Genomic DNA, 26,868 nt, shown 5'->3' with positions numbered 1-26,868 from the left:
ACAACACATGAACGGCGATAAAAACAAGAAGTGGCCGCTGCAGCACCGTAGATATAGGGCATGTACCCTGAAAAACTTTAATTGAAAAATTTGAAAAAGAAAGAGAACAAAGATCTTATAGACATTTTAACTTGAATTGGGGTTTAAAAAGTGCTAATTTAAAGATCAAATTGACGCGTGTAGATTGACAAAGATTTTATACCATTGGAAAGACTGGTGTTTTTAAATTTTTAACAAGCAGTGTAACACTTGCGTGAGTGATACACACCTGATGATGGCCATTTAGGGCCGAAACATGTAGTGTGGAGGAGGAAAAAGAAGTAAAAACTACAATAAAATTGTTGCACTTAAGACGGTATTTGTCCATATACTAATAGAACACCTTAGGCAGAGGGACAGGAGTGAAGTGGAGAGAGGGAAGTCAGGATGAACATTAACACAGCTCTGAATTACTCATCAGGTGTTGTCACATGTCACTTTAACAGGGAAAGGTCATGGGACTGTATAAACTGCTCAGACTATAGTCAGATGTTTATTCTAATTTCACATGTTTGACACTTTCATCTTCCTGCATTACAGACCTGCCAAGCTGGCTGAAGCTGTATGGCTATGATGTGGACAGCATGCTGGGATCATCTTACACTTCACGTATGGTGTACCAGCCACGGGCAATTGTGACGTCTCCTCAGCTTTCTCCTGACTTTGGTGTGATGTCAGGGCTACAGTGCATAGTAGACAAGATGAACGAAAAGTTCAGTGACCTGGGCTTTGTTCCAAAGCCACTTCTGAAAATGGAGCCCAAAACACGAAACCTTCTTCCACGAGTGGCATACAGGAGGGCTGTATTTGGTGAAGGAGTGCTCATCTCACGGGTGGCGGGAAGAGCCATGGTCAGTGTGGTAGAAGGTGTCAATGGGGTTGTTCAGGATGTGGTAACATCTGTGTTCAATAATTCATACTTCCTGGACTTGCACTTTAGTCTACATGACCAAGATGTGTTCTATTTTGTGAAGGATAATGTCTTAAAAATTCGCGATGATCAGGAGGAACTACGGCGTTTGGGTGGAATGTTTAACATCTCAGCACATGAGACAGCAACTGAACATGGTGGAGCAGGTGGCACTAAAGAGCTAAGGCTTCACAATTCTGATGCAGCTGTTTTCATTCGATATGGTGCAGATCCTGAACAGGAGCGTCATCGCATTTTCAAACACGCACACAAACGAGCTGTGGAACGAGCATGGGAACTGGAGAAGCAGCTGGTGGCAGCCGGCTTCCGTGGGCGTGGGGATTGGACCGAGGAAGAAAAAGAAGAACTTATCCTGCATGGGGATGTGGATGGTTATGAAGGGGTGGACATCCACAGCATTCATCGATACCCCCAACTGGCAGATGATCCTGGAAATGTCGCCTTCCGTCGGGACACAAAGCGCAAGAGAAGAAAGAGTAGTGGAGGAGGTCGGAGACTGAGATCTCGTAGGCATGACTCGTGATTCTGTACGACCCCTGTTTGACTGCCGGCAGGCCAGACGATGTCCTGTCAAGGATTAAATATTGCAGAACTTTTAAATGGTTCCAAAACAAACAGTTGTTTAAACATCATAAAACTTTTCCTTCCTCTGGTACTACAAACATACCTGTGAAAATACTCCTGGCAAAAATCAGACAAATGCAGGCAATACTTAATGATACATAACTAAAACTGCTTCTCTTTCATCCTCAAGAGACCACTGAAAATGGTCTTAACTAGTCCTTCTGTGTCCATCACGATAATTCGTGACGAGCCATGTGTATGTGTGGATGAGTTCTAGAATGAGAGGTAATATCATGTATATTTTATAACTTTCCAGAGTGTGTGCAATGAATATTTCCTACGAGACGGTATCAAAACATTTCATATGATTATCATGTATTTGAATGGAAATGAAAGAGTGGAATGTATGAAAGAATCTTGAGACCCCATTCGATGACTATGAACTGCTTCCATGAGAAATGAGTCATTAGAGAATAGATATGAGAGCAAGAGAAAGGATTGTACAATGTTGCTATGCCCAGTGCAGGGTATTTCCTTGAGGCTCTTAGAGCAGTGTATATAGATGCTTGCAAATTAGTGCTGATGAAATGTGACAGAAGAGCAGAAGAAAACAATGGCACCAGCTTAACCTTGCAACAGAATCCTTTCTTATACAAGTTGCATCTTCAGTATAGCACACAACCCTTCTGAACATAACCTCTCAACATCAGATTTCTTCAGTAACATTATGAACTTCCAAATTGCAATATATAGGCCTATGGTGTTCTGTTTTTTAAATTAAGACTGGAATATTGTGTTTCTGTCAGACACAGTAAGCACAGCATATAGTGGCAACAGAAGTAATTGTGCTTTTTGGAATATCTAGCATTTAAATATTTAATAATTAAAATAAAAAAACAGGGTAGTCACCAAACCAAACAGAAATACCAATAATTAAGTTAGAAGAACCCATAAATAAGCATTCTATGTTTCTGGTATGATATTACTTTCACAACACATATTTCATACTCCCTGGTACAAATGAGTGTGTGTCCACCCCTTCTTTTTTTTTTTTATACAAACCTAACTCGAGAAAAGTGTGCAGTGGTGAACAGTGTGCACAGCCCAATTCTTCAGTAGATATCAGCCAAAAGAAAACTTACACAAGCTTTTTATAGGAAGTACTTGAAAACCCATAATATTCTGTTACTACAATATTGTACATATTCCGAAGAAGAGAACGAACCGTTCCTCGTTGTGCTTACAGTTGCAGACCCAGCTCTGCAATTTCTAGATGACTCATCTTTCAGTGTCTGTGATTTTGCATTGCAATATAAATACAGTAGTGTGAATGCCATTCAGAATATGTTTTAGGTCAGAATTTTTTATAATAACTGCAGTTTTTATTGAATGGCAACTTTGATAGTCTTAAAAGCAAGGGGGGTTGGCGTGTGTCAAGATATAGTTGTCGTCAAAGTGAAGGGTGTAAAAAAATAGGACTCCAAATAATTTCCAGGCTAACAAGTTCTTGTGAGGCAATTTTTTGTTTCATAAATATGCTCACATGGCTTCTATCCTTGGTGCTTTATAGTGGTAACAAGACAAGAGCTGTTCTAATTGTACTTGGAAGTGATGCTTTATGATTTCTGTGAAGTCTGTAATGTAATCTGGGTACAGTTTGTGGTAATTCATTCTCTCACACATATATATATAAATAACATATATAATTTTAAGAGTAAGATCTTGGTTGTAATGTTACGTAGTTCAACAGAAGTCCACTGATGTTCCTGCAAAAAGACAGTAGACTTCTACCAAACTACAAAGCACCACAACTCAGAAGACCATACTCTTCATACTCACTGTTGTGAGAATCTCAATTCCAACATACACATTTTAATTTTCAGAACTGTTCATTTTGAATATTGACATGAAATATTATTAAATAATTTTTGTTCCTCCAAATTGAAAAATGCAAGTACTGTCAGAGAACAATTGTGATCAACTTTTAAAGGTGATTTTTGAGAACTGGTAAGGGTGCATAATATTAATCTTTTAGTGTATTATTTATGTGTATGCTGTTTTTTCTTTATTTTTAAAAGAGTGGAATAAGATTGTGGCATGTTTAGGCCTCAGACATATTTTTTCAAGGGTTTTTACCTAACTAAAAAAAAGAAAGCAATACTTATTAACACGTAGTTCTTGTTTATACAGATGTGCAATTCTTGTAATACGATTTAGGTCTTTGGAAGATAGACTGGACAATTAGAAGTGGAAGCCTTGTGCTGAACTTTACAGGTAGGCCTGTTTGAGGGGCCACATATTTCTTTATCCAGTGAAAATTATTTCTTACTCATCATCAATTTCCTAACCTGATGTCATATTTATTTGGCCAGTGGCCCTTGTGAATAAATAGAAATTAACAGTGTAGCATGTCAGTTCAGATGAGAGTCATCTGTGTAACTAACTGTACATAGACTTAATTATTAATTAAAAGAACATATACACGTAATGCAATGTCTACAATATTGTACAATGATGTTATCATAGGACTTATGTAAAAGGTTACACATTATACAAGACAATGATAGATTCTTGACCAATTGTTATGTCTCTGCCATTCAGATTTTTTATGATGGTATTCATATTTGATTTTGTTGATATTCTATTTGATTTTACAGCCTACTAATCATTTTTTAATTAACGCATGCACTGCCATCTTGTCACCTGACTAAAGAATTTACCACTTGCCATTGCCAGTCCTGTCTAGTGCAGACTCTTAACACTATAGGTGTCAGTTTCTCCTATAGATGCCACTGAAATGCAAAGTCAATTGTTTTTCACTTTTTCATGCAAAAATGGCTGGTGCAGCAGATAATATTCTAGGATCATGGCAGTTAATGTGCTAATATTGATCATAAAAAGACACAATTCTATACAGTAGTGATGTCCATCTTTCACATAGACCACTAGAGATGGCAAAAATATGTGCAAATTTTAAATACAATGGCATCTCAAGATGTAACATTTGCTTTACTGTGTTCATATATTGATCACAGTGCTGAAAAGGAAACTATTGAAAGAAATAATAGAAATGTGTATTAGGAAAAGGGCTGTACATCATGAAAATAAATTAAAAATTTCATCCGATATACCTTCTCCTCAAGGTTATGGATGAAAATTGCCGTTAATATCCATTGCATTCTGAAGTGCTACTGGTAGATTTGGATGATGTTAAATGAAGTTCATAAATCAGTGTTCACACTTGAGCAGAGGGATGCTGAAACCATGGGTCTCTCAGGTGAGGTAAGTAAGTTGGAAATCACTGCTTACATTAGAGGTGAGCTGTGTAGAATGCTGGATTCTCTCCCACCTCTCCCCTAGACAGTCTGCTGCCTTCCTTTGTGCTTTCCTATGGTGTTTATATTTCAGCCCATTTCTATAAACAGTTTCAAGGAAAACCTTGTTAATCAAGATGTATCAATTTATGATGAGATAATGTATTTAACAGAAAGAAGGCTGAAAATGACCATGACTGTTAAAATTTCTGGTTACGCTGCAAACAATTCAGTGAAGTCGCTATACCTACTTAATAATTGTATGGTCTTTTGGATCAGCATCTGTCCACACAAAATTCATGTAAGTTTGAGAGAGAGAGAGAGAGATGTGAAAGTTTTGACTCAATAACACAAGCTAATGCTTTCAGACAAGGCAAAATATGTTTTCATAACTTCTTAAGTATTATATTTGCAAAACCTGAATTCTGTGTATTACATTAAGAAAAGGTAAAGGCATTCCTGTAACGCTGGAAGACCATAGCGTTGTGAGATGCTGGGGGCACCCACATTTTCTACACAGTCAGTTCACAGATGGAAATGTAGTTGTTAGTCTTACGTGCCGGCTACCCTTTACCACAAGAAAGATTCCTTGTACTCATTTCTGTTAGAGGCTGAGTTGACCCTAGACCCATAGTGTGGCTGGAAGGATTGGGTCAACTGAAAAATCCAGTGACCTCATTGGGAATCAAACGTATAATTTTCTGGCTTGTAGTATAGTGCCTCCACCAACTACACTACATCATGCACAGTGTAATTTTATTTGCTGCTCAACTACCAGAAAGAGAAAGAAGCACAAATTAGCAACAGACACATCTGCAATTTTTACAGTATATGCCATACTTCTCTGTTATTTACCATGTGGCTCATATCACTTCGCTTTCAACTCTTGTAAATCTTTCTTTGCATCTTCAGCCATCTCAGTCTTGACTTTCCCATTTGTCCTCTGCCTTGTGGCTTGCTGTCAAGGTAGACTAGCCAGTGATTCCATTTACCTTGAATTGCAATATCTTTACTTGACAGTCTTGATTACTTTTTATGTGGTTTGTGGTTTCCATTCCATGTATATGATAATTGATACATTCCTTGTGTGATTTGTATTCAGAAGTGTGAGAGGTTCATGAGACACAAGAAGAAGGATGGGTGGGGCAGGAGATCTGAGTTTGCATTGGCCTATGTTTATGACAGGGCAGTTTTATAATTCATTCATTCATCAGTAATCTGTCAAGATGACAGGTCCACAGTCTCTTCCAAAACAGTTCCTCCACTTAATACGATCTAGAGCTTTCTCTTTCAAATGAAAATATCCTCTTCTGTCCCCAAGGTCATCCAGCATCTTCTTGCGTCTTCTTCCTCCTCTTCTGGTCACTTCTATCCGCCCCTCTATCTTTCCTTCAATAACTTCTTTTAGAAGGCAGTTACTGCATAAGATATGACCAATCCAATTAGCTTTCTGTTTTCTTATTTTGTGTAGGACATTCCTCTGCTCACTGACTCTAAATAACACTTCTTCATTTCTCACACAATCGGTCCAACTGATCTCCATCCTTCTCCAACACCACATTTTGAAGCTTTCCAGGTGTTTCTTATCTACTGCCCTAAGTGTCCCAAGTTTCAGCCCCATACAAAGCAATGCTCCAAATGTAGCATTTCACTAGTTTCTTTCTCAAATTTAAGTCAAATTTGCTGGTAAAAAGATTCTTCTTCTTGCTAAATGCAGCTTTTGCCATGGCAATCCTGGATTTAATTTCACAAGTACACCTTCCATCATCTGTTAACAAGCTACCCAAATATTTAAAACATTTCACATTCTCCAGTTGTTTTTGGTCTATCTTTATTGTGACTGGGGTTGGTTGTCTCGAAATTTTCATTACTTTTGTTTTCTCCACATTCATTTCCATGCCATAGCACCTTCCAATTTCAATTAGTCTATCAATCATGCCCTGTAGCACAGTTTCTTCCTTAGCCATTAACACAAGGTCATCTGCATATTTCACAGTTTGAATAATTTGCCCTCCTAATTTGAAGTCTCCAAGCCCATCCAGAGCTTCTTTGGTAAGGCATTCGCTGTACAAGTTGAATAAAATTTGTGATAAACAACATCCTTGTCGAACTCCTCTTCCAGTCTTCACACTTCTTGTCTCCCCTCTGTCCAGTCGCACTCTAACTTTCTGATCCATGTACAATTTGCTAATCAATCTTCTTTCATGCCAATCGATACCTGTTTCTTTCAGGATCTGCATTAATTTGGTCCAGTTTACCCGGTCAAATGCCTTCTGCCAGTCTATGAAGCAAACACACAGTTCTTCATCTATCTCCAAAGTTCGTTCCGCTATAATTCTCATCATCCCAATTGCATCCCTGGTTCCTTTTCCTCTTCTAAATCCAAACTGATCTTCTCCAAGTACATCCTCTATTTTCCTTTCAATTCTTCTTTTAAGTATCTTTGCTATTATCTTTGCTGTATGTGCAATAAGGCTTATTGTGCGATGGTCGCTGCATTTTGTAGCTTTTGTCTTTTTCTTTAAGGCAATCATTGTCACTTCTATAAAGTCCTTGGGGCACTCCCCAGTTTCATATATGGTGTTTATTATTTTTGTCAGTGTTTTCAAACCACCTTCTCCCAGTAACTTAAGCACATCTCCAGGTACATCATCATCTCCTGTAGCCTTTCCATTCCTCATGTCCTTGAGAGCTTTTTCCACCTCACTTTGTAAAATATATGGTCCTTTCTCGCCTGTATCTACTTCTTCTTCTGGTTCCACTTCCAAGGTTTCTGGCCGATTAGGTCGATCATATACTTCTGTAATATAATTTTCCCAAATTTTCAGCACTTGCTTCTGATCTGCTATTCTATTCCCCTGGGAGTCTTCGATGCCAATATTTTGAATCCCATGGTTCTCTTTCCATCCTAGTTCTTTTGTCTTCATGTACATCAAATCATAACATCCTGTCCTTTGAAATTCTATAATCTCATTACATATCTTCTCAAGATATTCCTTTTTGGCCCTGTCTGTGGCTCTTTTCAATTCATTCCTCAGTCTCCTGTATTTCCTCCTACATTCTTCCATTTCCTTCGCTCCTCCATTTTACTCATCATCTCCTGTGTAACCCATGATTTTCCTGCTGTCTTCTCAACTTTACCATCCAATTCACTAATAGTATCTAACATGCATTCTTTTATATTGTTCCACTGCACTTCAACATTTCCGCTCAATTCCACTGAGTTTCTCTTCTAGGGTCTCCTGCATGCTTTGTTTTTACTAAATGCAACAAAATATTAAAAGAAACAACATGTACCAATAATCTATGCATTGAGTAACCTGCAGAGGGATTTGTGGTATTTAACAGTTAGTGAGAGCATATAGGTACATGCTGCTGCTGCTGTCTAGTTATCCTAATTTTATATGAACTGAACTAAACTAAACTAAGGTAAAACTTGTTAATTAGCAAATGTTAGGGATCTTCTGTATCTTTATGCTTTCAGTAATTCCCATATACACATTGTATTTGACTTATTAAGCACATGTGGAGCTAGGATATCACAGTACAGAGATCAAACTATGAGTTGGATAACTGGGAAATCAAGGTTTCATTCCCAGCAGGGACACGGCATCCAGACCAACACTGGGGCCCACTCAACTTGCTGTACAATTGATACCATGGGGTAAAGCAGCAGGAAAATGAAGCTGACAATTCACCTCCACCCAGTGCCAAGTCTTAAGAATTGCAGTCCATCCAGTGCCAAGGTTAAAAATTGTAGAAGCCTTCTGGCTTGTAATGCCATGTAGTTCAAAGAAAGCCCAGAGTTTTGGACGAATACACCACCTCCATCTTCAGGGTCAAAGAGTGAGACAAGCAAAAAACAATTAGAAGCTAGCACTTGTGCTTTGATCACACTCTTCCATTCTGTTCCATTTTTTCCTGGTATTTCATAATCACTAAACAGTGAACAGATATAAGGAGTCAGATCTGAGGTTCTCACACCTGTGATTATGTTGTACCTTCTGGAATACAATGCTGTATAGTGTATGTAATGTTAACTGATATTTCAAAGGAAGATTTCATCTCTATCTTTGGAGTCACAGTGTTATATCCCAGAAAAGATGTAAGCACTGTTTTTCTTTCTTTGGAAGAGAGGGGTCTCAGAATTTGACATGGCAAGGGGTGGGGAAGGGTGCACTTTATAACTTTTTCAACAAATATCATCCTCAGTATCTCCCAAGTTAATGAAACTTATAACTTAATTTAAAATAAGTAATTTTGCCTTCTGTCATTTGGTAACTATTCTTTTTTATGAAACTAAACAATTGGAGTGAAGTCCTATTTAAGAAGCTAATAGCCACTTAGCTCTTCAAAAGATTCATACATTCATATGGAATCCAAAGATTGATTACTGTGCCTAGTCTATTCTCATCATTGCTTTTCTCTGAGCACACTCAACATATTTCTTTGCCTTAAGGGACTGACCAAGATGTATTTAATATTCTGGGAACAGGGATCCAGTATGGCATACTACTATTTACCACTAAAAAGGAAGGCTCAGTATGTGATACACAAGGCATGGCACAGTCTGAGTTCCCATGTTACTATCTTAAATGAAGTTTCCATACAGCAAGCAAAATGTAAGGTGAGACATGGGAATTTATAATCCACATTCCTTCCACGTGTTAAATATCCATAACTGTTTTGTAATCCATGGTTCATAACCTGGAAATCTCTAATCCGACATACTTGTTTCATAATGAAGAATGTCTCGCATTTTCTTGTTCTCCATCTTTATGGATTAAGCCATTTGGCTTGTTCCAGTGCATAATAATATCTCCAGTTTTTAAATGTTTAAATTGCAGGATGGATTGCAACAAAATATATGGTATAAATTTTTCTGTAAGTTGATGAATCCATATTTATTTTCCACATTATAACCACTTGAAAGAAATGAAAATTGTAAACCAATGTAGCATCAGAGTAAGGCAAGACATTGTGACAGTACTGCATAAGCAACACAATCAAGAAAGACACACAACCAATTGTATTTAATAGTAGATTTCTGCAGCTGTGCCAGCCTTGTTTTGTGTCTGTAGTGGAGAGGCAGTTTATCTGTTATGTAGGTGCAGATTTCCAACATGATGTCATTGTCCAGCCTGAGGATTGGGTGGGGGCTAACAATTGCTCCATTAAAACAAACGCACCATATGTAAAATCTCAGGTCCTGACCTTGAATGCTCTTGTGAATACAGTTTTAAACCTCCAGGTCCCAAAATGACATTGACTTTCTTGAGTAGTTGAGTGGCTGTTAGTTTCTCAAGGATTTCTATCCAGGGGTTAGTGATGGGGACGGCAAAGAAGTTACAGCACACAGAAACCTAACAGAAATAAGTGACTTATCTTGCGAAACTCTGAGAAGGAAATATGAGGTAACAACTTCTTATATTTCCCATCTCTATTCATAGGACTGAAACCACATATGAATGCTGCTAAGAATGTAAATGAATAATAGTACAACCTTTATCCAGCATGGCTGAATAAACAAAAATCTGTAACTGCAGAGTGCCTATACTGAAGTGTGTATGAGAAAATATAAATTACAGTGTAAAGGTAAAGTTTACCCCTAATTAACTAAGCAATATTCCATGAAGACATATGGGAGAGTGGAGGTATAGCTGAATCATTCTTGACCTTGGCACTAAATGGAGTTGAGTGGTCAGAATAAAGTTTCGGCCACTGTAGCCCCAGGGAAAGAGTCCCCAGTGCCCCTTGAATTGGAGGCTTAGTGGGTGCTGTGGAGAAGAGAAAACTCTTATCCCTGCCAGGAGTTGAACCCCAACCATTCTTTACGTAGTCCATCGCTGTAGCGACTAAGACTTCCCACATCCCAAAATTATGGTGCTTCAACTGGAAACATTATTTGGTTAATGTGACTTGGAACAGTAGAACATAACTTCAGTGAATGTAAAATACCACAGTTGTCCTTGTGTTTATTTCAGCATCATGCCGTGATTGTGTGTGAGAGAATGGAGATATAACACCTTGGGTTCCGGAGAGAAAGAGACCCCGGGAACCAGACTGTACACTGTGAAGACAGATATAACTGTTCATGCCGGGAATATGAACTAGATTCCCTGGCCGTCTAGCTCATAGCTAGTCATTGCATGATTGAGCAATCCTGATGATCCTGACTTAGATCATTAGTAATAAACTGTCTCTACTCTAGACGTTCCTTTACAAAGTCAAGAGTTGGGCATATTGGTGTACTATGCAGCAGCTAGGAACGCTGGTGGGACGGTACATCACGCTACTAAAAAATGTAGTAGTCTTTGTTTACGTGCAATTGTAAGTTTATTTTCAGGTTGTAGTGTTTGTTTGTCACGAATATGGCAGAACTCTTATACTACGCGCACAAGTCCTACCTTGCTTATCCAAAAATTACATTCCCCAGCATATGGATAACAAGCCTTCGGCTGCTGTAAAGATATCCTCAGCTTTTTGTTACGGTTCTTCACAGCCCACAGTTTCTTGTGACGACTGTTCAAAATATCTTTCAGGGTTCGATATACCCAGAGTATGCAGCCTAGTGGAAGAGAATTTTTCTGTGTTTAAAGAGATCCCCAATGTATTTGACTTGTTTTATTATCCCTTGGCTTGTTAAAGCCAAGTGGGATTAATAACGTGAGTAAGTTATTCTTAATGTATGTTTATTTTTATTAGATTCTTTTACCTTACATTATTATTTATGTTTATTGATTGATGTATATGATTTTGATCTTGTATATGCAATATTGATATCTGTATTCAAAGGACAATTTCCACATCCTGGTTTTTTAACTTGTAGGGATATATATGGAAAATCAATGGACAATGTGACATTTTTGGTTCCCATTGTATATTTAAAATATAATTTAGTAACGTTCTGCTGAATACGGGACTATCTACGTCATTATGTGATGACATAAACACGAAGATGTTTATACATACCAAGTCGCTTCGGAGTTTTGAAAATTGTGGCGCGCAAACAAATTGAGCTAGCCACATGCGGCAGATCATAGTGAAACTCTGAAAGTTTTCTTTTCCCGCCAACAGATGGCATAAGCAGCCATATTTACGTTTCTCAGTCATTTGTTTGTGAAATGGCAACTATTCAAGAACACGTGAAAGAACACGTTGAAAACCCACATGTTGTTAGGGAGCACATACGCGATAGTCCTAAAGTGAACTTGTGTGGTGTAATGTATGACCTGGTTATTGGATCCTTTTTTTTTTTTCCAAGAGCAGAAGATCAACATGAACACATACCTGGACATGCTGCACCTCTACACAGAACCACAAATTGAGCGTTTACAGCTACACATCAATTTGCTCCACCTGCTTCGGACGCCTCGTACGTTTACCTGCTCGCTTCAACAGGTGAGCAACCATCCAGGGGGGTGGGGGTGATGTGTGAACTGCCCACATGCAAGCAGACATTAACAGTGACAGCTCAGGTACCATTGCTTAGCAACGGCGAGTAAACAGGCGTTGCAATGTAAGGTCTACAACAATACGGACAGTGACATGTTTTCTATAGGTCCGACTCTAGGTTCTACGTTTATTCTTCAGTTCTTCAAACTCAAGTTCATCTGTGTAAACTGTGCAACTATAATAAATATTACAGAACAGTTCAGCAAGTGGTTGTCTCTTCATATAACGACATCCCACAGACGATAAATGTCGACAGTGCATGTAGCATGCATAGGTGAGGAGAGAAGATAAATATGTACAAAGTTCAGATATGAAAACCTGAAGGAAAGAGACCACTAGGGAGACCTAAATATAAATGAGTGGATAATATTGAAGCTGAAGAAAGCAGTCTTCTGGAATGTGGCACCGTGTAGATGTGGTGTTAACCGACGTTTCGGAGGAACGTATCGCCTCCATCTTCAGGGTAGAAGGAAAAATAAGAAATCCACAAGCGAAGAGACCATAAGAACCAGTAAAAGCAGACTGGTGTTGGAAATAAACACAGCTATGTGAGAGCAGTGAAGGAAAGGGAGGGCAAGTCTACATGGGAAATCAGTGGGGTGGGAGGGGGGAAGGGCATGGGACAGAAGCAGTGTTTTGTATACGATATTGTGTCGGGTGAGAGAAAGGCAAGGTTAAAGGGAGGGCACTAACCCTTAAGCTGGGGCGTTGCTATGTTAGTGGGTCATGGCCTGTATAGCCTTGTGGATCTGGTGTCATGTCCAGGAGGGTTTTTTAGGGAACAGATGAGAGGCTTCCATGACTTGCTGAGACAACCCGCCCCCCTCTATGGCTTCCCTAATGATGCGATCCATATATTGGGTCTTGGTGGCGAGGATGGATGTCTCAGCAAGTCATGGAAGCCTCTCATATGTTCCCTAAAAACCCCCCCGGGACATGACGCCAGGTGCCAAGATCAGTTCCTGACTTGAGGCCTGCTATAACAACAGAGGTTCTTGTGCTCTTCCTTTGCCCCTCTAGACTAAAACTAAGCAATATAGTACAGTAGGTCCTTCAGAATGTTAGAACATTTTTATCTTTTTGACATAATGCTATACCTAATATCAGTAGCAAGCATTAGTGAACATCGTCATATGTAAAAATATATTAAATTAAGCTACATTTATTCTTACTACATATCAGGGTCATTGTTACTTAGTTATTTGGAAGAGGCCTCCGTAGTCTAGAGGTAACGTTCCCACCTCATGACTCGTAGTACGCGGGTTCAAATACCCGGTGGAGGTCGTCGAATTTTTAAGGGCGGAAAAATTCAGGGAACAAGTCATCCGGGAGGGACTTTAAGCCGTGGGTCCCGTGTCGTAGCTTTACGGCACGTAAAAGAACCTCATATCTCCAAAGGAGGTCACTGAGCCAAATTAACGAACATTTCCTGCCCAACAGCAGTCACTAATACCTCCGGTAGATGGGGGAAGCATTATAGGTACCTCTCAGCTAAGTAGAGCCAGTCTCACTGGCTGGGCAGGACTGATGGTAAGCACCAGTACCGGTAGGATATAGAGACTGGTAGAAATCATAGAGGGAAGCACAATGGACCAATACAGGTCTCAGTGCATGGGGAAACCCACCCTCTCCAATAACTAACTAACTAGTTATTTGGAAATGTACACGGGAGCATAGTTGGTTGAGACACTATGCTACAAGCCAGAAGGTGGCGGGTTTAAGTCCTGATGAGGTCATTGGATTCTTTTTTCAATTGACCTAATCCTCCAGCCGCACTATGGCCTTGGGGTTGACTGAGCCTCTAACAGAAATGAGTACCAGGAATATTCTTGGGGGTAAAGTGTGGCCTGCACGTACAGCTGACAACCTTGCCGCCATCTATAAGCCGATTGTCTAGAAAATGTTGGAACCTCAACATCTCACAGCCCTATGAGCCTCCACGGCCTGTTACAGGGATACCTTTACTTACTTAGAATATTTTGTGGAATTAAATTCTTATACAAAATTTTTTATCTTTTTATTTTCAGATGTACCGAAGGATTCTCCTTTGGACTACAAGTCCAATTCATCATGCAGCAGTCCATCTAAAGGGGATATTCAGGAAAACTCTGAAACGTAATACTTTCGTTTCTGTCCTAGGACCAACACTAATAGATAATAAATTGCTGTGTAATTCTCCTGTAAACTTGGTCGTCGACATACGACTGACTTCTGTTCTGACTGACAGATCGTAAGTTGATTTGGTCGTATGTCAGCCATATATTTATTAACAGTATTTTTTAACCTTTATAATCTTTTTATCATCTTTGTAATTTATTTTTAAAAACTTTAACATTTTAATCATCTTTTATTTTTCATTTATTTGTGGTCATAAGTGTGGCTGGTCGTAAGTCGAGGACCAAGTATACTTGCGTTTATGACACAGGAAGTTGTAACTAGTGGCCCATTGTACTTTCAACCCAATCGTATTTAACAATGTTACCTTAATTTTTGGTCCAAAGACGCCAACATCCCTGCTAATGTTGTCTGTAGGGATGTTGGCATCTTTGGACCAAAAATTCTGTTTTTCAAACATATTTTATGCTGAATTAATTAAACTATTTTCATTATCATTATTTTTATTCATTTCGTTATTATTATTATTAATTAATTAAATATTTATGTTTCATTTTTCACTTCTTAATAACACTTAGTTTTATGATAATGAAATTATTATTATTATCATTTATTTGCTTGTTTGTTTACTTTCTTCATTATTGTGTTTTACCGAGTAATTGCCTGTAATTTGTTTTTGACTTATAATGTGTTTGTCTATAATGTAATTACTTTCATCTACACTGTGCTAAGTCTGTAATTGGCCTTGCGGCTGTTGACTTGGCACATAAATAATAAAGAATTGAATTGAATTATTAACATCTAGTATTAAAATAATACAAAATACAGGTATTGAAGAGCTCTCAATAAGCATATATTGTAAACATGATGGAACATGATAATAGAGAAATTTATTGGTGGATCCATCTCCTGGGAAAAATTACTACTATTTGTAGCCACCATATGTAGAAATTGCAGTGAGGCAATTCGAGGTGTATGTGGTGTGGCAACACATATAGATATTACCTACAGTGGACTCTTTTTGCAGAGTTTCTTAATGACTTTTGAAAAGAAAATGGCCCTTGATAAAACTTCCACCAACATGCAATATTCATATAAAATGCAACTGATGGTGAAAGCGATGTGGCAGCATAGTTTGGCTGCTGGTGCTTAAGGACTCCATCATGAGTTCACTGATTAAGACTGAGAGAAGAATGTCATCTGATTATATTTTGAGCAACAAACAAATTATGTGGAAAACCAAATCGAAGCTCCCCATACTGTTTTCCCATGATGTGTTTACCTTTGATCTCATTTTGTGAAACTTGTGTGTTGGTCAAAGTTTTATTAATGGCAAAAGTTACTTTCCAAAAATTTCACATCTACAAATAGAGGTATGTCGATTTTGAGGAGGTGTAAATGATACAAGTAAATACATTAAGCAGTATGTACATTCATGTGTTAAAAATATTTCACTGTCATTTGTGAACAGTGTGTCAGTCAGAAGTGCCATATATCATACATATTATTGAAAATGAGCGAAGATTTGTGATACTCTATAATTATAATATAACCACTACTAAATTTTAGCAATTATGGTTTTAACTGTAATCAGTGACATCAGTATCCTGCATTTCTGGCATTCTTATTTGTAATAGATGCTTGATAAATTGACACTTATTTCTATGTTATAATTTCAGATGTTCCTTGCCATTCGGGACACCTGTTCCAGGCCTGCCTATCCATAATAACTTGCGCCGCCCCAACTCGAGCCATTTTCCACAATCATGGTTCCAGTTTTGGAGAGGCCTCACTTCAGAATGTACTTGGAAGTGTACTGCAATTATATGCATTATTTTATCAGTTGTACTTGCAGGAGTGCTGACATATGTGTCAGGTAAGTGCTGACCACTTGAGCTGATATATAATCCTTTCTTTTCTGAGCACAGAGCTAGCCTATGACTCCTCTCAAAGGTTGTTAGAAATCCTATTATTTTACAATAAGCATTAATTTTGTTATACAAATATGTATTCTGCACTGTGTCCATATTACTGCCTCCTGTTTTGTGCACAAACTACATAAAATAAGTTACATATTTTTTAAAATTCCGTTACCATGCAAAATTGCTTTAAATTGCCATCTTGTTGCATCCAATCTGAAAGTTCTCAAGCCCACTGTAACAGTAATAATTAAAAATTGATTGACAAGGGAGACTGACTTAGGTAACATGATCTTTATGCCGAGTTTGGTAAAAATCGCAGTGGAACCTCCATTTAATGTTATTGATTTAGCATTTTCAGTCATTTAATTTCAACATTCAATTTCATTGATCCCAAGTCTTTGCTTTTGGTGTTGTACGAGGGGGTACCCAAAAGAAACCGAACTTATTTTTTTTAAACTTATTTATTCAAATTTTTAGCACAAACCTTCAATCCCCTTCAAAGTACTCTCCACTTACACTAATACACTTGTCTAGTCTTTTGTTCCATTTTTCAAAACATTGTCTAAATTCATCTTTTGAGATGCTTGACAGCTCTTCCGTCGTTTTTTCCTTTCATGTCTCTTTTCATTCGAGGAAACAAAAAAAAGTTGCACGGGGCAAGGTTGGGTGAGTATGGAGGGTGAGGAACAGGGGTCATACCATTTTTGGTCAAGAATTGTCATACAGGCAGGGCTGTGTGAGCAGGGGCATTGTCATGATGGAAAAACCAGTCACCCGACTGCCACAAATCTGGCTGCTGAGCTCCAAGTCACTCCCGACAGCTCCACAATTTCTTCAATGGTCCGTTGTCGATCTTCCTTGATGTTTTCACGAATTTTTGCAATATTTTCATGTGTTCGGGCCGTGGAAGGACGACCAGAACGAGGTTTATGATTGACATTTCACCATTTTTGAAACGGGAAAACCACTCAAACACATGAGTTTTCCCCACAGCATCGTCCTTGTATGCCGTTTTTAACATTTCAGGAATATCTGTTCCACTTTTCCTGAGCAAAAAGCAGAATATCACCACCGCACACTGTTCATGAAAATCAGCCATTGCAAAAACGACGATCACACAAAACAGTTGTCACTATAAACTCTGCCGAAACTAGTTCTTACCTTCTGAAGCAACGGTAGTCGGCTTATCGACTCAGGAATGTTAGCTCTATGCGCTCATAGTGGCAAAACATGGTACTACAAAAGCTCTGCCCACCAAAAAATTAGTTCGGTTTCTTTTGGGTACCCCATCGTATAACATGCATTTAAGATCTTCCTCAGTTTAATGTTCAATTTCACTGATTCCCAAAGAAACGTTTCATGGAGTTTTATTCAAAGTTATTTGTTGGAAAGGGACAGAGTTATATCAATTTGCTTAGTTTGCCATTCAGGTTTGTTTCTTCTTTTGGAAAGCAGCCTAAGGTATCACTGGCTTTTGAGGCACTGTACTTCTCTTTCTCAATTTTTATGTATTTCAGCTATAAAAACATGAGTTCAAGGTTTGTCTATATATATGTGTGTGTGTTTTATGTTTTTTCCAGTGGTTAACCTATTAAGCTGGCCATATCAGAGTGCCAACTCTAGCACAGTTCATGTTGGAGAAAGAACAGAAGTTTCCCCCAAGATTTCTGCTGTAAGGGATCATTTGTCCAGTCGACCTCAACCTTCTTCTGGAGGTAAATACCTACATGTTGTTGGCAATACTGTGTATTAACATTCTTCTTCTTCTCCTCCTCCTCCTCCTCCTCCTCCTTCTTCTTCTTCTTCTTCTTCTTCTTCACCACCACCACACAATAAATGTGGCACTTCTGTTGGCATAGATCAGTTAACCAGCTTTCCTTACCTTCTCCTAATGTTGGTATGAACAGTGACACTCCTGTTGCTGCCCATGATGTTTATGATGTAGATGTTGCTGTGCATGTTGGCAATTTAACTTCTGTGAGTTTGGTGCATGATAGTAAGTCTGGCAGCACTGCTGATGTTGCTGTCACAAACAAAGTTTGGGCAACTGAGGAGTTCAAGTCTCTCTAAGGTCAAGAATTTGCTCTTTTCCAAATTTTGTTATATGAATATGTATCCTGCACTGTGTCCATATTACTACCTCCTGTTTTGTGCACAAACTACATAAAATAAGTTACATCTTTTTTAAAATTCTGTTACCATGCAAAATTGCTTTAAATTACCATCTTGTTGCATCCAATCTGAAATTTCTCAAGCCCACTATAACAGTAATAATTAAAAACTGTTTGACAAAGGAGACTGACTTAGGTAACATGATCTTTATGCCGAGTTTGGTAAAAATCGCAGTGGAACCTCCATTTAATGTTATTGATTTAGCGTTATCAGTCATTTAATTTCAACACTCAATTTCATTGATCCCAAGTCTTTGCTTTTGGTGTTGTATAACATGCATTTAAGATCTTCCTCAGTTTGATGTTCAATTCCACTGATACCCAAAGAAACGTTAAATGGAGGTTTCACAGAGTTTTATTCAAAGGTTGTTTGTTGGAAAGGGACACAGTTATATCAATTTGCTTAGTTTGTCCTTCAGGTTTGTTTCTTCTTTTGGAAAGCAGCCTAAGGTAACACTGCCTTTTGAGGCACTGTAATTCTCTTTCTCAATTTTTATGTATTTCAGCTATAAAAACATGAGTTCAGGATTTGTCTGTATACATATATATATATATTTGTCATATGTTTTTCCAGCAGTTAACATATTAAACAGGCCATATCAGAGCGCCAAATCTAGCACAGTTCTTGTTGGAGAAAACGCAGAAGTTGTCACAGTGACATCTGCTGAAACGAATAGTTCGTCCAGTCGTCCTCGACCTTCTTCAGGAGGTAAATACCTACATGTTGGTGGCAATGCTGTATATTCACATCCGAGTTTTTCTCCTCCTCCTCCACCACCACCACCACCACCACACAATAAATGTGGCACTTCTGTTGGCATAGATCAGTTAACCAGCATTCCTTACCTTCTCCTAATGTTGGTATGAACAGTGACACTCCTGTTGCTTTCCATGATGTTGATGATATAGATGTTGCTGTGCATGTTTGCAATTTAACTTCTGTGAGTTTGGTGCATGACAGTAAGTCTGGCAGCACTGCTGATGTTGCTGTCAAACGAAGTTTGGACAACCGAGCAGTTCAAGTCTCTGTAGGGTCAAGAATTTGTTCTTCTCCAAGTCATCTAGATGGGCTCTGGGGTCCACCCAACCTGCTATATAATGGATATTGGGGGCTCTTTCTCTAGAGGTAAAGCAGCCAGGGTGTGGAACTGACCACTAAAGTGGGGGTACCCTTCAGAGGAGTCCGTATAGGTTCGCATGAGACAGGACAGGGTGAGCAGGGGAGGACAAAGAAATCAGCAAGGTGGAAATACCCAAACAGAAATAACCAAATCAAATATTAACAAAGAATAAATATAATATATTAATAAAGAAAGAATACAAACATGATGTAAATACCTGTATCAGAATGATTGCAGAGTTCGCTGTTCTAAGATTGAATACCACGTAGAAAAATCAATTTGGACGGTCGAGGATGACCTCGACTGGTGGTCCGAAATGAGAACAACCTACCCCTTCAACGGTTGGGAAGCCAAGAGCCCTTAGCTCCACTCGTTAGGCCACTAAGCCGGCTCAGGAGGGGAAGGAGAGAGGGGGACAGTAGAGACAGTAGAGGGGAGAAGTGCGCACACAGACCACGGACATGAGCCAACATCACACCACTCACTTCCAACTAGTGCCGAGGTCAAGAAAACGTAGATCTATACATCCACTCCACCATATGCCTTCATGGCCTAGAGCTTAATTAGTTAATCAGGGGCACAACTTTACCTTTTGGTCATATGACTAACCTGGTGTCAGGGCCACGCCATAGCTCAAGTGGTTAGTCACTGGCTTCCCACCGTGGTGGCCTGGGTTTGATCCCAGGTCTGGTCACGTGGGACTTGTGGACAAAGTGGCGCTGCGGCAGGTTTTCTCTGATTTCTTCGGTTTCCCCTGCCAATCTTCATTCCACCAATTACTCCACAATCACCCTCACCCATCATCTGGGGCTGGTACAATAGGCCAGAATTGACCACAGTACAAGGGACTTAGTCTCACCGCACTAACAATAACAAAGAAAAAAAAAGCTGGTGTCAACCAATTATATACTACTGCATATTTCAAACAGTAGTTCAGATCTGAAAAAATTGCATTCAATTTTCCATTGTTTTTCTCCAACTCTCACTTCTATTGAATTGGTAGCTGGAAAAGGAACATGCCCTCATCTCATCCATTGGGGCACGTTCTCTTTTGGAACTAACCAATGTAGTTACAACTCATATGATTACTGTAGTGGGAGCAGTCAGTCTAGTCCCCATGGCCTTTTCATGGTCACATGACACATGATAACACTAATATTTTAATTTCAGAGCTCTGTGACCTGGACTGTGGATCACATGGTCACTGTGTTGGTGACTCATGTATGTGCAATTCTGGATGGTCTGGAGATTACTGCACCCTGAAACAGTGTGATCCAAGGTACTGAGAGTTGTCTTCAGCAAAAAGGATTTTAGTCAAAATTTTAGTCTTCTGGGCAATCATTTTTTTGGGAGTTATTTTACAGTCATGTCAGTTTTTATACTACAGTATAACCTGTCTTAAACAGAATTTCAAGGGACCAAAAAAAATTTCCACTGAAGCCAGGTTTCCGTTTAATCAAGGTATACTATAATAACTAAACCAGGACATAAACGTATCTGAGACAACATGCTCATTAATTTATTCACACTGTAATCATTGAACACATGCAAACATTACACTGAACAGGAAAAAATTGCAGTACTCACTTTTTATAAATTTACCAGAACTCTGGCACAGTTTTTTGCACTCAGTTTACTCTCTTGGCTGCCTGACTTTCCACAAACACTTTAGCTTGAGAAATTAGAGTAAGCATGTCTGAATCATTCTGTTGCACAGCAAACTCCTGCAGTACCTTTAAACTGTTGGCAGCATCATGATAAGTCTTCACTCTACACTTTTCTTCTTCTATCACAATGTCATTTTCCTCTTCTTCGTCTTCTTCTTCCTCCTCTCTTCCTTTTCGATTTTCTCTAAAATTCTCAACTAATACATTGATATCCATTTTGCCTGGTTCTGTTTGCACATCTTTGTCTATGTTGATGTAGTCCTCAGCATTGCAGTTACTGAAAGCAACTTCATTCATGCAATGTTGTAAGTCCTTCTGGTCATTCTCATTTTCTACACTAGGAGTAACTTTTACCATAGAAAATCCTGCTTTTTCGAAACACTTTGTCACAGTTTCTGGTAACAACTTCTTTACTGCTTGACATATCCAAATAACTGCATCTAGAACCGAGACAGTTCTTGCAAGTTCAGAGGCGGATGATGTAGAATCTATATTAACGAGCAAAGATTGCATTAATAATTTAAGATAGTGGACCTTAACATTCCGAATGATGCCCTGATCCATTGGTTGAGAAACACTAGTGGTGTTTGGAGGGAACCAAGCATGTCACATGTTGGAAAGTTCGATATGGGGGTGGCATGTTGTGTTATCCAAGAACAACAAAACATGCCAGTTTTGCATTTTCATTCTACCATTGAAGGCCATTAACCATTCCTCCATGATCTGTGACATCATCCATGCCTTTTTGTTCGATCTCCACTCAACGGGAAGTTTCTGTATGTCCATGTTTTGGAAGCATCGTGGCTTTGCTGCCTTGCCAATCACTAAGGTTTTCTCCATTTCACCTGACATAAAACCACATAGAAAAAACAGTCAATCTTTCTTTGCGCAGTTTTCCTCCCAAACATTTTTCACCTTTCAGACATAACGATTTATTCGGAAGCGCGCAGAAGAACAGTCCAGTCTCATCACTGTTCGCTATGTTTTCAGGTTCATATCCCTCGATTATGGATGGCAATTTAGCTTCCCATTCCTCAATGATCTCACTATTTACATCACTTGATTCACCACAAAGTTCATTAAAAACTATCCGATGTCTTTTGCGAAAACTCTCCAACTATCCGTTATATGCTTTGAATTTAGTCTTCCCCAGATTTTCAGTGACTTTTTTAGTATATTCCTGTACCATAGGACCCGACAACCGGTGATTTTTCGCCCTCACACTGACAAACCACTCCCACACTATTTCATTAACATCTTTGTTTGCAGTTTTCTTAAGTTCTCTTTTTATTTTTCCATTAGCACAAGTTTCCCACCACTTCAAAATTTCCGTTTTCTTCTTTAGAATCTCATACACTTGAGTTCCACCACGTTAAACATCTTCATGATCTGCTTAACAGACAATTTATCTCACTCACTCACATGAATCACTTTTAATCTTGTGTTAAGATCAAGCACAACTCTTGTCTTTGTAGCCATGATGACAAATGCTAGACTAAAGTAAAACTGTAGGCCTAGAGCCCTTACTGAATACAATTTCCAGAAGAGGAAAACAATTCTGCTGAATCTCAGTGCAGGTAGTGCAGTACCGTTAGAAGCTTATTTTAAAGAGTTAAGGAAAACAAAATTCTGTAGAATGTATAGGATGCCTAAAATTATTCTAAACGATGCAATCCAGAAGACTGGAAATTTTCTGTATATAAAGGCTTATTTTGATTTCCATTGTCCACGTTAGACAGTTTCCATTTAATCCAGGTTATTTAACATCTTTTTCAGCCCCAAGATCAAGGGGCCTGAAAATATTTCTGTTTAAGACAGATTTCCATTTAATAAAGAATAGTAAGAAGTAAAAGGTTGTATTTCTAACAGTGTATGAATCTGTGTTGTTATGATATAGCTTGATTTAATGTTACACCATGTATCTTTCTATGTTTTGTATGAGATTGTATAAGTTTGACTAGCTCTATATCCTATGGGTGCTAAAGCCCCTGTACAGGATTTGTGGAGTTATTTAATAACAATAAACAATAAAGGGTCCTTTTAAGGCAGGTTTTACTATATATAATGCTGAATGGTAGGATGATTGATGATTTGGAATGGTTTGGAAGGTACCAGTTGCAGAATAAATTATGTACTATCCCAGCATTTTCCTGGAGGGAATGAAGATAACTTCTGGGATTTGTTCAGCCAGTGATATAAATAATGAGTTTTCATGTAATCTATAACCTAAAAATATTTATTCATCATTTTCTTGGTTTATTTAATGATTCTTTCACTTGCACAGATTATATAGTTTCATATAACATGATGATTGGTGAATAATGAATTAGTATGTGGATGGAAATGATTGTAGCCTGACTTGAGGTATTGCACTGGCATTTTGCTGGAGAGACTAATGAAAATTACAGGAAAACTCAATACATATAGCCAGTCTTTGGCCGAGATTTGCACCTGGAATCTTGTATAATCAGAGCAGAAATTGTAACCACTGGATGGTGACACATTGTGTTCTTGCATCACACTGCCCTTGTGATCTCTGAAAACCTCAGAACAAGAAAGTGCCAATGGAATTTTGACTACTATGGTCAGTTGCCTTTGTGCAAAGAGATCTTTGTTATGGTATAACATGGGTGTCTACAAAACAATTTGTTAATAAACTTAATAAAATCAAATAAAAATTATCACTTTGCGGACTGGTGGCATATTTTCATGCCCAGCGCTTTTAAACGTGGTGGACCGGTGGCATATTTTTATGACTTTAGGACACGTTAGATTGTAACACATTATACCTTTCTCTGGCACCACCCAAATAAAATGACTACTGCGTAATATTATTCTGGAATGTTTGTTTAGTAGGCAGTAACTTGATCTCGCTGTTTGGGTACCCCTTCCAAAGGAAAATTATCTGTGACCCTTCAAGCTCTTATGTACCAGGCAGGAAGTTAGTTGCGCAATGAGTCAAGGACAGAAGCGGTTGAAAACCAAGCAAGATCTGACTTGTTCTCCGATGTGCTGTCTGACGTGAGCTATTTGACATTCCTTCTGAGACATGTAGTGATAGTGATTTGACAGTGGCAGTGGCAGTGGCAGAGGACAACAAACAATTGTGGCTATAGACAGTATAAATGAAAGTAGCTCTGATGAAAGTGCAGGTAGAAGGGGAATGTTTCCAGAAATATCACACTCTCAAGCACTTCTAGAAGCATTGGTAAGTGTTCTCCAAAAATTTTAGTTCATAAAATTAATTAGGATATTTTATATTAATTTTTAAAATGAACAGTGCACAAGTTAGGGTAGTGGGTTAAAAAATGCTGGTCCGCAAAGTGTTAAAAGGCTGATAATATTAATCTTTATTGCTGTTAATCTTTACCAGTACATTTTTTCAGTCATACAGATCATCATCAGGTGTTTCATAAATAAATTACATAACCATTGATTTGTAAATTAAAATGGATCCATTTTTCATGGTGAATATTAACCATCCATTTATTTTTATTTTATTTTATTAAGTTTATTAAAAAATTGTTGTGTACATAGCCACCTTATGCCTTGATTCCATAATACAACAGGATGCAAAAAGTAAAGCCTTCATTAAACCATATAAATGAACATTATTGTATATATTGAGTAGTTTACTGTAGTATCTTACAGAGTTGCATGGAATTACAGGTGTAATGAACATGGACAATGTAAAAATGGCACGTGCTGGTGCATGATGGGATGGAATGGACGTCATTGTACTATGGAAGGCTGTCCAAACAGCTGCAGTAGACATGGTCAGTGTCGAGTCAACAGCGATGGTGCATGGGAATGTTACTGTTATGAAGGTTGGGATGGACAAGACTGTAGTGTTGCTCTGGAACAGAGCTGTAGTGATGGAAGGGACAATGATGATGGTAAGTTCTTGCTTAATTTAGTTAATGTCACTTTCTTAACTGACTGCTTTAATCTTTGTCATCTATACTTATATCTCCCGCTACTCTGACACTGGCAGTCTTGTTTAAACTTAGTAGTAATTCAATGATAGACCTGTATGAATCCAGCAAGGGTGTGTGGAAGGAGTGCATAAATTGGTACAGTTGTGTAATCTGAATTTATAAACAAAAATAATCATTTCTTAGAAGAGTAACTTTGGCTGAATTTCTTTGTTGTTTCATATTTTATATTTAAAAAAAAATATATTATTTATCCATAATTTCTGCAATAGCATTTTTATGTTTGAAATTTATTGTCATGATGGTTATCTTCTTGGGTCTTCACACTGCGAGGATGTGTGCAGTGTTGCTGACATTTCAGAAGTATATATTGCCTCCATAGTCAGGGTCAAAATGAATACAGTGACTGAGCATTCATGTACACACAGATTTTGGTTCCTCCATTGGAGGAATTGTGGGCGCTGGCACCTGGTCCGGGCTAGTAGGGAGAGTGAGCAGAGAAATATTATCAGATGGCTAGTTTTAAGGCCACTGACTGCAACAAGAAAGTGTTGATAATTTGTGTTCAAAAGTGGTCATCTATCCAACTACTTTCCAATCAGAATATTTCCTATAAGGGTGAAAATTTGTAATTCAGTTGTGTATGATGCAGGGTCGCTCTGTATATGAAAGGATGAGGAGTTTGTTAAAGTACAAAATAACTGCTTCATATAGTTCAATTTCTCGTTACTTAAAATTCTCAATATTAATATTCCAGATGGTCTAACTGACTGTGAAGATCCTGAGTGTTGCTCCAATCTTCTGTGTCGCAGTAGTCAACTCTGTGTATCAGCTCCCAAACCTATTGACATTCTGCTCAGGAAACAGCCACCTGCAATTACAGCATCTTTCTTTGAGCGAATGAATTTCCTTATTGAGGAAGAAAGCCTCCAGTATTATGCTCACCAGGAGGCATTCAACAAAAGGTAAGTTTAATAATGTCATGACATGACATTCTTGTAGTAGACACTAACATGTGAAACACATTCTTTCTCACTGAATGTCTCCTGTTGAAAGAAGAAACTGATGGAACCATTTGTTTACACTCATACTTTGTACTTCCTGTCTTTTATGAACATGTCACTTTGATACATTCTAGGATAAAATTGATTCTTTATTTCTCATCTGTTTTGTTGTGCCCCACATGAAATCACCATCCCAAGTCTCAATATTTACGTACATGCATATGTATATGTGGGTGCATGTTGAGATGAACTCAATAGGCATGGGAAACCGTATAGTTTGTCCCATAAATCTGGAGCCACAGGCAACATTTGAGTTTCAATACAGCCTTTACAACTTATGCTAAATGTATCCACTATTTACACTGACACACACATTTCTATTAACCCAGGAGAACAGTATAAACTGTTTATATTGTGATTTCATTGCATGCATTTACAATTCACTATTGAAGAGGCTATTGAATATGATTGTAGGCTTATGGGACTTCATGAGCATAGAATTAGATGTGAAGACATTATTGAATGTCCTTAATTTTCCATGACTACGTAAACACCATTGTTTTCATATTGTTCGCAAAAGAAGTAATCAAGTTAATGTGCATGATTGTGTGTTTGATTTATCGTGATTGA

General features: G+C 38.3%; 2 protein-coding genes across 4 annotated transcripts in view; both read left to right on the top strand.

Moving 5' to 3' along the window:
• LOC111869204 (teneurin-m-like) overlaps nt 1–3,208 on the top strand; it is a gene marked incomplete in the record, with an annotated part of 529,713 nt that extends 526,505 nt beyond the window's left edge. Inside the window, 1 exon segment of the mRNA XM_033753368.1 lies at nt 580–3,208. Within this exon segment, the coding sequence (XP_033609259.1) occupies nt 580–1,493 (914 nt within the window).
• Nucleotides 3,209–4,204: 996 nt separating this feature from the next.
• On the top strand, nt 4,205–26,260 carry LOC111869196 (tenascin-R-like). Of its 3 annotated transcripts, XM_033753369.1 has the most exons (10): nt 4,205–4,531; nt 4,678–4,816; nt 12,118–12,249; nt 14,331–14,533; nt 16,098–16,294; nt 17,921–18,055; nt 19,086–19,220; nt 20,803–20,911; nt 24,969–25,195; nt 25,992–26,260. In XM_033753369.1, exons 2-10 carry the CDS (start codon nt 4,739–4,741, stop codon nt 26,201–26,203), a joined length of 1,428 nt encoding a protein of 475 aa, XP_033609260.1. In that variant the 5' UTR covers nt 4,205–4,531; nt 4,678–4,738; the 3' UTR covers nt 26,204–26,260. The 3 variants fall into 3 exon arrangements, with proteins under 3 accessions (XP_033609260.1, XP_033609261.1, XP_033609264.1); XM_033753370.1 differs by lacking the exon at nt 12,118–12,249 and having other exon boundaries at nt 25,992–26,259; XM_033753373.1 differs by lacking the exon at nt 12,118–12,249 and having other exon boundaries at nt 4,678–4,811; nt 14,331–14,418; nt 25,992–26,257.
• The last annotated feature ends 608 nt before the right edge of the window (nt 26,261–26,868 follow it).

This window comes from Cryptotermes secundus, unplaced genomic scaffold (genome assembly GCF_002891405.2).
Source record: "Cryptotermes secundus unplaced genomic scaffold, Csec_1.0 scaffold481, whole genome shotgun sequence".
NCBI classification, from domain to species: Eukaryota; Metazoa; Arthropoda; class Insecta; order Blattodea; family Kalotermitidae; genus Cryptotermes; species Cryptotermes secundus.
The sequence above is the reverse complement of the archived record's forward strand: the minus strand, read 5'-3'. Positions and strand labels throughout refer to the sequence as shown.